The following is a 14,304-nucleotide window of genomic DNA, read 5'->3' as shown; positions in this document are numbered from 1 at the left end:
TCAATACACTTCATGCCCACTCATCTAACCCAGACTTCCTGAGCTTACCTGAGGATGTAGTGGGAGACAGTGTCAAAAGCCTTGCTGAAATCAAGAAGACAACAGCCAACAGTCTCCCCTCATCTACTCAGCTAGTCATCCCATCATAGAAGGCTATCATATTAGTTAAGCATGATTTCTCCTTGGGGAATCCATGCTGACTACTCCCAATCACCTTTTCTTCCACATGCTTAGAGATGACATCCAGGATGAGCTCTTCCGTCACCTTTCCAGACATGGAGTGAGGCTGACTGGCCTGTAGATTACTGTAGTTCTCCTTCTTTCCCTTTTTGAAGACTGGGGTGACATGGGCTTTCTTCCAGTCCTCAGATACCTCTCCTGTTCTCCATGACCTGTCAAAGATAATGGACAGTGGCCTGGATATAACATTTACCAGCTCCCTCAGCACTCATGGGTGCATCCCATCAGGGCCCATGGATATGTGAGTGTCATATTTGCCTAAATGATCTCTAACCCAATTGTCCTCAAGAAAGGGAAAGTTTTCCTTCCTCCAGAGTTTCTCTCTTGTCTCCAGGGCCTGGGATTCCTGAGGGCTGGCCTTAGTAGTAAAGGCTGAATCAAAGAAGGCATTCAGTAACTCTGCTGTCTCTGTATCCTACATCACCAGAGTACCCACCCCATTCAAGCAGCAGGCCCACAGGCCCTTTTGCTACTGATGTATTTGAAGAAGCCATTCTTGTTGTCCTTGACATCCCTTGGGAGGGATGGGTCCAAATGGGTCTTAGCTTTCCTTGTTGCATTACTGTATACTCCGACAATATCCCTATGTTCCTTCCAAGTGGCCTGTCTCCTTTTACATATTCCATATACTTCCTTCTTCTGTTTGAGTTTTGCTAGGAGTTCCTTGTTCATCCATCTCTTTGCTTGACTAATGGTGATGCACTTGAGTTTAGAGGAAGTGATGCTTGAATATTAACCAGGTCTCTTGGACCCCCCTGCCTTTTAGGGCCCTAACCCATGAAATCTCTCCAAGAATGTCCCTGAAAAGGCCAAAGTTTGCTCTCCTGAAGTCTATAGTTGTAATCCTATTCATTGCCCTGCTTTCTCTATGCAAGATTCTGAACTCCAGCATCTCATGGTCAGTGCAGGGGCAACGCTCACATCTCCAACCAGTCCTTCTTTGTTAGTACAAGGTCCAGCAGCACACCTCTCTTCACTGGCTCCTCCACCACGTGTGTCAAAAAGTTATCATCAGTGCCCTGCAGGAACCTCTCGGACTGTTTGTACCTAGCTGTGTTGTCTTTCTGGCAGATATCAGGGTAGTTGAAGTCCTCTATGAGAACTAGGGCTGGTGATCATGAGGTGACTTCCATCTGTCTATAGAAGGCCTCACCAACTTCTTCGTCCTGATCAGGTTGACCTGTAGCAAACACTCATAAGAGTATCATCCATGTTAGCCTGCCCTTTTCTCTTTACCCATACGCTCATAAACCCTCTAGCACTGTCTTTTGTAGTGTAGTCTAGGTGGAGATAACACTTTAAATGAAGAGTTTAGTGTGAGACTATGGTCATTTTCCCATTTTTCTGATGGGAAAGATGGTAAAAGTACACTACAGCAAAAATTCAGGTATGCTTCTAGAACTGAATGGATCGAGAATCTGGGAGCCAGAAGTGGGCCAAGAATCTAAGCTGACTTATTGCAAGGAGGCCTTAATTTTGCTCATTGGGTCTAATCCACTGCATCAGAAATCTGTAGGAATGGACTGGAAACTGTCCTGAAATTATGGCCCAAGGCTCATCCTGTAGGAACAGCAGCAAAACTCATTTAATAGTTTCAAAGGATTCAGTGACCACATTTTTTGCAATGGTATCAACTGGTGTGATGATGTGAGAAAACACTTATGTGTACAAAAAATGGTAAATCATTTTCCTTTTGTCTATTTGTGCCTTTTTTTTTTTCTGTTAAAGACTTTGACATTTTCCCACCTGGCAGTCTTGTGCCTTCCGTTCCTTCTAAAGCACTGCACCTCCTTCACAGGGGGATGCCCTCAGGATGACCATTTCTGCATACCATGCTCCTTAGACCTATTGAATGAGTCTTGCGGGATGAGGTGGGCGACAGAGCACTGGAAATGGAAGTAGTCTAAGGAAGGTCAGTAGTATCATACCTGCGGGGCTAAGGTACAGCTAGTAACAGACTGTAGAGGTCAATAGACAAAGAAAAAATTGGCTTCCACAAGGATGTCTCAGTGGCTCATACATAATGCTGTTGGAAACATGATGGTCCAAAGATGTAAACAAGAAAATGTCCATATGGAGAAGATCAGTTTGGCCAACTGATATTGTCAGAACAAAGCAGGCAGACTGGCAACACACACTTTTCTTCCGTTTTGCATATCAAAAGCATATCTGTTTTTGCCAGCTACATTGGTTTAGTAACATATAGCATGTCTTCTTTTGAACTCTTCTTCTGATGTGTGGAAGCCAATTTCCCTTTTATATTTGGAATGGGCTGGTGTCTTTCCATTGATGTAACATGTCCAGGAAAAGTCCTTTTCATTTACCTGTTTTTAAGTGCTTTCTTATTTGTATTTCACCTAGAAGTATATCCTGAATAATTTGCCGAAAATATGTAACTGTCACTTGGAATTACAAGAATAGTGGAAGTAATATACTATATACTATATATACTATAAAATTTTATTCAAAGCAAAATTATCAGGAAAGTGATGGTCCAGGTACCAAAACAGAAATGGCATTGGATACCTATAAATATAAATATTTACCAAATTATCCTTCCCTCCAGTTTGCCAAGAGTGACACTGACTAAATGACCTGACAATTGCTTTCATATTTTAATGCTTTCATTTCATTTCTGTGCTTTGTAACAGCAGGAGAATGCCAAACATTTTTTTGTGTGTGTGTGTGTGCAATCTAGTACTGCAAATATTGTAACAATCAAAACAAAAAATCTAGAAAAAGGAAGCAAATGCCAATGCAAGTAAAAATGGGAAATAAAAATATTCACTCACAAAGAAACAAATGAATAAATAAATTGCATTTCTGAGTGACAGATAGTAAAAAGACTGCTGCTAGAACACAGCAGGAAACTCTTTAAGTTAAATCAGATTGGCCAAGCTAGGTTTGAATGAACAGAGTAGAAAAAGTCATATGTTTGGTTTGATTGTGTGGCTCCTGAAACTTAAAGAGGCCTTAATAGATCTATTGTTAGTATCCATGACTCATTGTTTTGTATTCTAAAAGCCTTGCATGCATCGCATGTATTCTAAAAGCCTTAATATTTGAAAATTGGGCCAAGATCTCAGCAAAGCAAAATATTGTGACAAATTATATGTCTATCTGGTTAACAGGGAGTCTCACAAAGAAGAGGAAACAACAAAATCATCAGAAACTGACCAAAAGCAGAAGAATGGGAGTACATCTAAACTATCAGATTATCTTCCTCTCCTCTTGCAAACAAAGAACTAAAACTTCTTTAAAATGCAGTCCTTTATGCTTTGAAAAATGTTTTATGGGCTAATAGTATGTCATTCACAGTAGGTGTATTGATGCATTTTGTTATAACTTCTGTCTTAATTGTTTTACCTTTCACAAAGACCAAATACTCCTCTCCACTGGTTTTGCTATCAACACATGGAGCATACAACACTGTAAAACCTCTGTGACCAGTCACTACTGAATGATCTAGCTCAAAATTTGAAAGCTAAGTAACAGATACTGGCACTGACTCAATAATAAATGACCCACGAGTAAATTATATTTACACCAAATTATTTGAATAAGTGCACATCAGTATTGCACATAACTTACTTGTTACAATCAATCTTGGTTTGTTTATAGACACTCATTCTAGTAAAGGAAGTACACACTGACTAAACTATTTCCACAAATTCTTGGTAAGCTTTCCCAGCTGGCAATTTTTAGCTGTGTGAAAGCAATCCTTACTTTTGTGTTAAAGTATTATTCTGCTCTTAAACATGAGCACTGCAACATAGCGTTGCAGTGTCCTAAAAATTACAGCCTAAGTAAACTTCAATACATACTGTCTCTGAGGGAAGTTCAAAGTTAATATATGCAGCGCATAAGGAAACAGATTTTAACCTGGTATCTTTTGCTTTTCTCTCATAAGCATCAGTAATAAGAGTCCTTCAGGCCACATTATCTCTCCCCATGCAACTTCACTGCCCTCAATGGGTTTTCACTGCTGTAGTCGATGTGTTCTATAATTAGAATTTAATAAACAATCTCTCTGATGATGCACAGAAAGGAAAATAATTCACCTTCCCTCTCTTGCATAGGCTTCTCAGTGGTAACGAGAAAAAAAAAAGAAAAAAGAAAATACTACATTTGATACTAGATCAAGTAAATCCAATTGTGAATGCATAAAACCATTCTTAGGTAAAGAGATCTCACTTGTATGCAGTGATTTCAAAGCAGGAAAAATACTTCAAATAAAACTACAGTACTAACTTCTACTGCTTTAATTAACTAAAAGAAAACTTTCATCAGCCAAAAAGCATATACTCTTTCAAAATGTTTTTTTTTAGAAACACACGAATTATACCCACACTTGCATGCTGATGATTTTTTGTCTTACCACAAGGCACAATTTTGCTACTCTAGTACTTCCCAGTAGAGCATCTGGACAGGTCAAATACCTTTCATGGAATGGTTAAGTGCTAATTATACAATACATCATACAACAGGTTGAAAACTTCCACAGATCTTTTAAGAAAGTGCTTTGTGCTAAAAATTCTTGCCAGAGTTTAGAAATGGGGTTTGTGTCAAGCTTATATGAGATAGTAACAACAGAGTGATGCACACAGCAGTGATTACTCGTAACTTTTTTGGTTCCACAATGCTATGTGGCAAATTGTTCCGAACCAATAAATGTTATTGTTATGCAAGGCAACTTTCTGGGCCTTCCCCACTTAGAAAGTCTCATTATGTTAAATGGCATTTAACAAAATGAGCAACAGTAATTTGTGAAAAGAGTGAAAAATTAGATGTCTTTAAAATAACCATAGCTTTGTTTTAACTACTACTCCAAATGCTAAACTCCTTAACATTAAAGGAGGCTGAAAGGCAGCCACTGGCTGGGAACTCTGCTAACGGGCTAAGCCTGTGAATTGTCACTCATATATATATATATATATATATGTATGTATATATATATATATAAGGGTCTTTAAACTTAAGACCAAAGACCTTAACTTCAAAGGTCAAGTTTTAGCCTCTGTACCATGGACGCACTACCAAAATTTTCGTTGACTTCTACAGGCCAAGGACTTCACACACTTGTCTCCCAGAGCAGCAGTCTGAACAGGATTTTAAGAAAACCTCAAAGATTTTATGCTTACCTCTAAAAGATTGGATCATTTATGATTTAAAGACCAGTGAAATCAATAGGAATATTTCTTTTGATTGCTATGTGTACACTGCAGTAGAGCACTGGCAAGGACGATACAACCTAAACAGTACAAAGAAAATGAAGATACTCATCTTGGTAAGTATGCTGTGTGGGTGTACAATGCTTTGCCTTAATGGTACATTCCAGTTCGAGGCTGCAGAATTTCTTGAACCGAGTTTTTAACATAACATGATAATTATATATATATATAATATACATGATAATTATATATATATTCAAAGATCACCTTATGACACAGAAAATTAAGCTGGCAAGTTGTTGCAAGTTATCATTCCTCCTGAATACAGCTTTAGATTTAGAACAATTTATTCAATGAAGATCCTGGAGGGAAAAAAAAACACCACAACCCTAGATACTTTGAAGATCGATCTCCTGATGATAAATGAAGATGACAGAGTCCGTTCTCTATGCTACAATTAGTACTCATCTCCAAAAATATCATCATGAATCAGTCTCCATACTTACAACATTTGTTCCCATATCATCTACTTCCAGGATTTCTCATCATTTGGAGAAGTCCTGATGTCTTTTAAATAGAGAAGAAACAAAGGACTACATATTTTGAAATACTTGAAATAAACAAGAAACTAATTTCTTGACATGTTTTCTCGTATATTTTACAATCCAAATGCTTTTAATTTGAAATGGTTTATAGCTAGAGCTGTTTTTGAATGTTAGTCATTAGCATATATACAAGGATATGCTAAAGAGCAAAGAAAAATCCCTGAAAAAGTATATCAGTAATAACCTTGCCCTAGACTTACTGGTTACTCTAGAAAATCTCCACCCTCCATTTTAATTCAAATACTTTGATAAGCCTTCAGCTGTCATGAACGGAGACAGATATAAAGATTAGTGTTACTGGTATCACCAGAGTTTAATTATTTATTATATATATATTCTTAAAAATACCAACTATATTTTTAATCCCAGAATCAGTATTTTGCAATTTGCTTGAATATGTGAATTGACAGGTTTTTTTTTTTTTTTTTTTCATATTCCTGCTGATATGTCTGAAAATATTCCTCTTGATTTAAATATGGGTGTTAAAAAAAAAAAAAAAATCAAACCTAAGACCAACAGCTATTTTTTGTATTTTTTTGGGGGGGAAACTTTGTTTCCGAAGCTTTTTTTGTGTGTGCAAAATTCTCAGCTAGATAGGGCTAACATACCATGAGTTGGGTTACCACGGCTGTGCTGTTCTCTGTCCTTGTAAACCGGATGCTACTGATAATTTACAGAAAATCCACTGCTCCCTTAGAGAGTTGGGCTCCCTGTGCATGTGCATACCAATCCTATGGCACATACATACTGTGCTAGGACTTTATAAAGGACATTTGTTAACAATATGCACAGTACACAAATCATATATCCCAAAGACATGGCAGCCCTAGGCTGTGTCCATAGCAGTTCTACACTCAGAGGCAGCACTGGTCATTCTCTATCTTTGTGCCTCTCTGCTACTGTATGAAGCTTTGTGGGCAAACATTCTCACACCAATACGTTAAAGGAATGAAACATCAAAAAAATGCACAAATTAACCATCCTGATAGCAAAATAATCAATGCAAATTAATGCAAATTAAATGCATTACCCTAGCATGGCATGCTAATGAGAAAACAAGTCATTTAGTCAATCAAAGAAATATGCAAATAAAAAACATCCTTTTCTGAGGTGCTTTGATGCAGAAGTCTAAAAGAAAAGAAATACCTCTGCTGTATTTTTGGGATACTAGTTACTGTTTATGTAGTTTGCAATAAGGGTATACTAACCTGTGTTTTTATTCCATACAAACTAGGCAACAAAAATATGACAAAATGTATCGTCTGCTTAGACATGCTGCAGAAAGGTATTTTTCACACTAATGTGAAGCTTGAAACTCACTGCAGGAAAAACAAAACAAAACAAACAAACAAACAAACAAACAAAACACAAAAAAACGAACAGCCCTAAAATACACTACCAGGATACTGTGTTAAGAGTAATTTCACAATTTTAACCTTATTTAATGTCAAATGTTGCAACTAAGGAGCTAGTACTTCTCATAAGATAACAGCACATCCTTCTATGACATGCTGTTGCAAACGTTTGCCATTTTCAGTGTGTGCACCTGAGGACCAGCATTATGGGCCAGGCATCAGATGATGGGTTGATACAGAAGGTCCTCTGCCTCCGTGGAAATTATTGCACAGATGTTTTTGCAGATTAGAAACACTTATTCTTAAACACACCAAAAAACAAGAAGGGTCAGAACCCAGTGAGAAGTGGATGTCATCACCTGCAGTATGAAACAGGATCAAGTGATGTAATCAAAGTTTCAGAATTAATTGTTGAAATACCAGGACAGACTGAAGCAAGACACTCTTAGTGTTAAATATTGCTGCTGTGCACAGCTGCTGTAAAGAAGAGATAAGAACAACACTAGATACAATTCCTTTCTGAAGAGTAAGTTTCAGGTCAGAGGCTAAAAGGTACCAAAAATAACTTGCTGCTCTTTTGAGCTTTTCACCTTTATCCACTAAGCCCCTTCTCTGAACGATATAGGATACTCTAATTACTTTTTAAAACATCTTAATAGTAGCCATCTGCATATTTTACCATTGCTGTAATTTTTAAATTGCATTCTGCTCTTCTGTATGTAAAGAAGCAGAAGCCAACACTTTTTATGATGAGAAATGGACAAGCAGTTTGCTGACAGAGGCTAGGTATTCCTGTTAGTCTAACATGTTGAGGAACAGCAACATTATACTACAGAGTGATGTTCAATCAGTAGCTGTGACATGCTTAAGCCACATATTTTTCTCTGACTGAATCTTGAAATTAATGGAAACAGAATACTCACTTTTTAAGAAAATAATAATAACTTTTATGCACTTACTTCCTTGTAGATGAACAGTCACTCACTGGGCTTAGTTGCATGGGCCCAGTGAGAGAACAGATCACGCTCTCAAGATCTATGCTGCCATCTCTACTATATCTGTAGCTATGCCATAATACATAGCATTTCCGCTATCACTGATTTGGCAAAAGTAGAGATTTTTAAGCACAAAAGCGAACCCCATGATGTAAAGGGGGATATTCACATATATAAAATTAAATACGTGTTTAAGTAAAAGTAGAACAGAAATGTAAATTTCCATCCACATCCTGTGTTTCAACAGAATGAACTTTCTGAGAGTTCAACTTTCTGATTTTTATTACTACTTGGTATTTCCTAGGTATTTAAACAAGTTATTACTACTACCTATCTAGTGCCTCCCATTCAATGGAGGAAATATCATGCAAAATCTGCATTGGGAATCATTTCATTCCCTTGACACAACACAATGTTGCTGAACTTTCTGTAGTCTGACAGACATTTTGCAAGATGTGATTACATGGTGGGCAAATGGGTGAATACTCAAAGGCTGTCCTTGTTGATGTTATTTCATTACTAGCTATACTGTAGCTATATCAGTAAGTTTCTTTCCTTTCCTTGGTACCTTCTCCCCAGCAGAACACCTGTTACTAAAAGCAGGGTGGTGATGTTCTTTTTAGGTAGAATAATTGTTGAGGATCCATCAGCACCACACATTTTCCAAGGTCAAAAGAGAAAGATAATGGAAAAAATACAGTGAAGCATTTTAGAGCAGGCATAATTCTATAAAAAGGACTGAATTCATGGAGGGAAGGAGATGAACATGCTGTTCACCTGTAGCTCTGCAGTATAATTTTCATATCAAGTGCTAATGACAGGTAACCTCCCTAGAGATTTATTCATTCATTTTCTTCCAGGTACAGCATATTAGCGGAAGACTTCCCCGCACAGCCACGTCGCCATGATGTGAATTACAATTAACGCCAGGCAGCCAGGGGTTGTTTGTTAGATTATTAGAGCCAGCGAAGCTGAATGACTCATTCTATGCTATTTGCAGAAAGAAGGCAAGCAATTCATCACAAAACAGATGCTAATGATAGGCTACCTGGATCCCTATAGAGGAACGCCGGCTCTTGAGAAACTCCTCTGCTTTTGTCACGAGGATGGCCTTGTCACTGGTTCGTATGGAGGCGCCCTCCGACGCATGGCGCTGCGCAGCTGCAGTCTCCAAGGCAAGATTCATGGCCTTGTTACTGTCCAAACTGTCTGTGGAGTTGTACATCCCTCGCCCATCCTGAGGCCACGGGGAAATCCTCTGAGTCCGGCTGTCATGGTACGCATCCTGGGTAGATTCTGTGCTGCTCTGGGCCGTGACTGAGATCAGTGGCTTGGACGTGGTACGCGGGGGTACCGGTGGTGGTGTTTTTTTGTAACTTGTATAAGTTACAGCTATGGAAAGAATTAAAAATAAAAAAAAAGAGAGAAATCAAGATTAGTCTGGTGGAAAACTCACAACATTTTCACCTTAACGTTAAGGTTATGCTACTTGAAAATGAAGACGGTAAAACATAGCGCTCCTTGTGAACCTTGCCGTTAGTTCAGAGCATCTCTCAGAGTCAGATGGGTATCCATAGCAACATTTTATTTCATCCAGGAAGCAAGGGGTGGAAATGGGAGTCCCATATTATGGTGAAGATAAAAGGGAGTTAGTGAGGATTTGTGTGTGTGTGTCCAAGCCTCGAGACTAGGGCCAGGTAGGTACATGCTGGAGCTGCTGAGGTGGTTTCTGCATGGGGTAAAGCTGATAAGAGAAATAAAGGGATTTTTTTTTTCTTCTCTTGTATTAATCTGAACTGTAGGCTTGGTATCAATGCAGTGTATTAAAGAAAGTAATGTCAATATACTGGAAGAGAACAGAAACTTCTACTTCATGCCACACTTTAACCTCTAGAAGTACTTCCAGGTGGACCGATAACTTACATAAGAAGCCTCTGTTTTAAAAATATACAATATATTTAACACAAGAAATTTCAGGCATGCAATATTTTATTATGTGAAAAGCTACTAGATACATGTATAGCAACAACAAAAATAATAAATAATACCAAAATCAGTGACATTTTATCTGTTGTCCTGTAGTAAGCCTTAAACCTTAGAACATACGTTGAAGAGTTATATACTTAAATGCAGATAATATGGAAATACAGATATAAAAATGGGTCTGGAACACTAGGAGAACTGGATACACATGAGCAGTAGTAAGAATTTTAGTCTGATGAGCAGAAAATGTCTGAGGCTGCTTTGATGTGGATCCTGTCTTGCAGAAAAAGGGTCAATAAAACATGCAAGAAAACTCTACAGGATGCAGGATTCTGCCAGTACTGTGTCCTTATAAAATTTTTGAGATTTCATAGAGATAGGTAATTAGTGATTAATATCACACAGTTCAGTTATCTAATTGCTTAAGCCCTCTATACTATTCTTGTACTAATATAAGCATTTCTGTTGTGGAAGTGTTTTTTCCCCCAACAACATATACTCATATAATTCGTAAAGTTATTGACTGATACAAAAGTGCATTGTCATATAGCTTTCTACATTCCTGTACAGGAAAATCAAACCCAAATCATATCCCATATAATTACAGAAACATAAAGAAAATTATTATATTTTCTTGTATCAAAAATCCTGAAATAGCATATTATATACATGCAGAGATCAGGATAAAGAATGACTTTACATAAAGGTTTGCCTTTTGCAGGTGTTTTTAAATGTATTGGACATTACAAGGGTGACTCTGGTAACCTTGGAATTGGGGTTACTTAAGTCCAACAGAGATCCTACAGATGTTCCTCTTCTCATTATACAGACATGATGTGATAAGCAATGCAGTCACAAGGAACACCTTTCCACTTGTGCTTTTTAATATCAGTCTATGTTGCAGCTCTCTGGAGGGAAGAGACAGGTTTAGGAATTTGCTAATACTTGGGACCACTGAGCCTGATTGACTAAGCCAGTATAATAGAAAAGTGAGCCTAGAGAAAGCTGTTCTTAAATTTTGATTCTTGATAATCATAAATTAAGCAGTGTTCATAAATAAAAGAGAGTGAGGCAGAGCTAGGAAGTGAAAACCTTCATTTGACACACATTTTGAATTACTACTGATGTAGCTCAATTCTGGTAGAGATTTAAACAGAGTCTTGCTCTGAGCTAAATTGCTCTAACAGAGGGAAACACGTGAAAGCATGCTCTTCAAATTCAGGGACTGTGTGCATTTCTGAAGTGCAGTTTTGTTGTCCTATCACAAATCTTATCTCCTGTCAGTTTTGTAACCAGCAGTTAAGAAGAAAGAAAAACCCAATATTTTTCAACTGCTTTAGGGAATACAGAAAGCTCATGAAAGAAGGGAGAGACTGTAATGCTTGGAAATTATGACAGTGTCTTAGGAGCTTAAGCAATGTCTTTAAGTAATGTTTCCATTAAAGGAGTTGCCACAATACTGTTCCCTCACTTCCCCCTGCAAATGTAGATGCAAGTGATCAAAATGCTGGGAAACATTAGAAATAGAGAAAATGGGAAAAAATAGAGTCAGTGAAATCCAGATATGAAAGCTACTTTTATCTATAGCATGAGACAGGTTATCACCGTTATAACTAATTTACTGTTTTTACCAACTATCTTCATCCAGTGAATAATGAAACATATGGTGAATGTGATAATGAAACACCACAAGCAAGTGTATCCCTGCTACTCTGGTAGCAGATCACTTTTCTAGCTAATTAACATCAGTGTTAAAAATGTTAAAATTGTGTGGCAACCCTTCATAGCTACTTCATTTTCATTCACATTTTTAAAAAAATTGATTCTCCATGTGGAAAAACCAAAACAGCAAAACAGTCACTTGCTCTTTTTTTTTTTTCTCCCTAGGATTGAACATCGAATTTTGGAAATTCCCGATTTTTTTTCAGTGGGGTGATACATCTTAGAGTCACTAAATATTGCTGTTACCGTGGTATTCTGGCAAGCATTTGATCATGAACACTAAAAAGGAATTAGATTAAAACAAGCAAACAAAAAAGCCACACGCATATTCGACAAGGAGAAGTAAACAGTAGAAAGACTGAAAGTCCATGAGAAACTGTATGCATATTCACAGTGAAATATGGCAGAAAGAAATCCAGTTAATTTCTAAGCTACAATCACAGAGATCAAATGTAGAGCAGGGAATAACAAATCCATCTCTGCACAGTTAATGAGTTCATAGATGGACCAACAGTTTCAGAGCCACAGAAATTTGGGACAAATTGGAGACTAACAAAATCAGGTAAGAGGATGGAGGCGTGAATTTACAAGACAAATCTTGCCACCAAATTCTATTTGCTTTAATCACTCAAGCTGTTCCAGCGAAGTGAATAGGCTAACTTAAATGAATAATGTGACTGAGACTGGTCTTAGATAATCTTGGCATGTGTTACTGACTTAAGAGATAACTGTAATAAATTAAGAATATGCTACAGGAGGAAAGTAACCATCAAACCCATATTTTTATTGTTCATTCTTGGTCTTAGGTCTCTAACAATAAGTGTTGACTTAAGATCCAAAGCATGAAATTTTATGTCATTTTCAAACATTTTTGTAATTAATTGTTACGTCAGTGAATGTTCCTGTTATCAGAAGTAATGTGTGTTTGTATGAGCTCTAATTCTTGTCCCCAGTGGACATAAGTACCATGGGAAGTCCATATATTGGAAGAAACATTTCTTTTTCCTAATAGGAAAGGAACTTCCTCTTCATTTCTCATCCCCTTCTTATGTTGGTGGAGAGAAGCTCCTGTCAGCTTTGCATGATTTGCTACTATGCAAATTTTATTGGTCTTAGTGGTTACTAGTTCAAAGTAAGCATATAAAACCTCCTCAGTGTTGCTTCATGTCTTCCCCATGTTTTGGTCCATCAGCCTACAAACTCCAGAGCTGTGGTGGGTTTTGTAAACCCAGCACTGAGGGTTGGCCAAGGGCAGTGCCCAAGGCCTTACAGGGAGTCGGGGCAGAAAACTGAACTGGGATAAATGGAGATGGAGCATCCTAGTCTTAAGTCAGGGTGTCAGGGGACAAGCAGGGTGCCAGAGCCAGCACAACAACTGCAGAGGAAATACAGCACAAGGATGGGGACATGCAAAAAAAAAAGCAGAGCATCAGGAGGGCAGAGCTGCCTCGGTACAACTTCAGACTGATTTAAGTTGTGGACATCAGCATAAGTAGAGGCATGGTTCATATTTTGACATACAAAACATAAATCCTGGATAATCTGTTTTTTTTTTTTTTTTTTTTTTTTTTACAGGGCTCACAGAACATGACCTGAGATTTCTGTTTATTTTATTACTATTTTCTGAGGAGTTTTGGTGTGCACATGCTGGGCACTCCTGATATTTCACCAATCCTGCTGCCGAAGAATGAGGCTCAAGCAAAGCAAAAGCAATGCCATTCTGTCACACTGTTAATCAATTTGTAAAATCTGCAGCTGCTCTGAAATGCAAAGAGAAAAAGAGTAGACAGCATGAGAGGAAAATATATCTTTTTAATGTTTAAACTGAACACAGAAGGAATTATGAAAAAGAAATTGAATCTTTCCTTCCTTTTGTATTCAAAGGCAATCTTAATATAGAAAGCTGATTTTTTTTTTTGGTCTTTTTTAATAAAGCAGGAAAAATTATTTTTGGAAATCAAAGGATACAGTCTGTCTCCATCGGTTAGCTAATAATAATAATAAAAAAGATAAAAAATGTCAAAAAACATTCTTCTAATTCTAACTGCATGGCTATTTCCGACTTCCATTTCAATCAAAGCATTAACTGTTCAGGCACTTGCACTTCAGTATAAATATGTGCAATCAGCTCCACTGGATCTTCCTTTAGGAAAGAACATTTGAAGACAGATGGAGAGAAAACAAAATGGTTCTGTGCTGCTTCATGGTGGGCTAGACTAAATGATGATGAAAA

The 14,304-nt window shown here is 37.6% G+C and overlaps 1 protein-coding gene across 1 annotated transcript in view; it reads right to left on the bottom strand.

Moving 5' to 3' along the window:
- DLGAP2 (DLG associated protein 2) overlaps positions 1–14,304 on the bottom strand; it is a 459,232-nt gene that overhangs the window by 22,222 nt on the left and 422,706 nt on the right. Inside the window, exon 10 of the mRNA XM_035542981.2 lies at positions 9,415–9,758. Within this exon, the coding sequence (XP_035398874.1) occupies positions 9,415–9,758 (344 nt within the window). The remainder of the gene's footprint in view (positions 1–9,414; positions 9,759–14,304) is intronic.

This window comes from Cygnus atratus, chromosome 3, assembly GCF_013377495.2.
Source record: "Cygnus atratus isolate AKBS03 ecotype Queensland, Australia chromosome 3, CAtr_DNAZoo_HiC_assembly, whole genome shotgun sequence".
Taxonomy (NCBI): Eukaryota; Metazoa; Chordata; class Aves; order Anseriformes; family Anatidae; genus Cygnus; species Cygnus atratus.
This window is presented reverse-complemented; position numbering and strand designations above follow the sequence as displayed.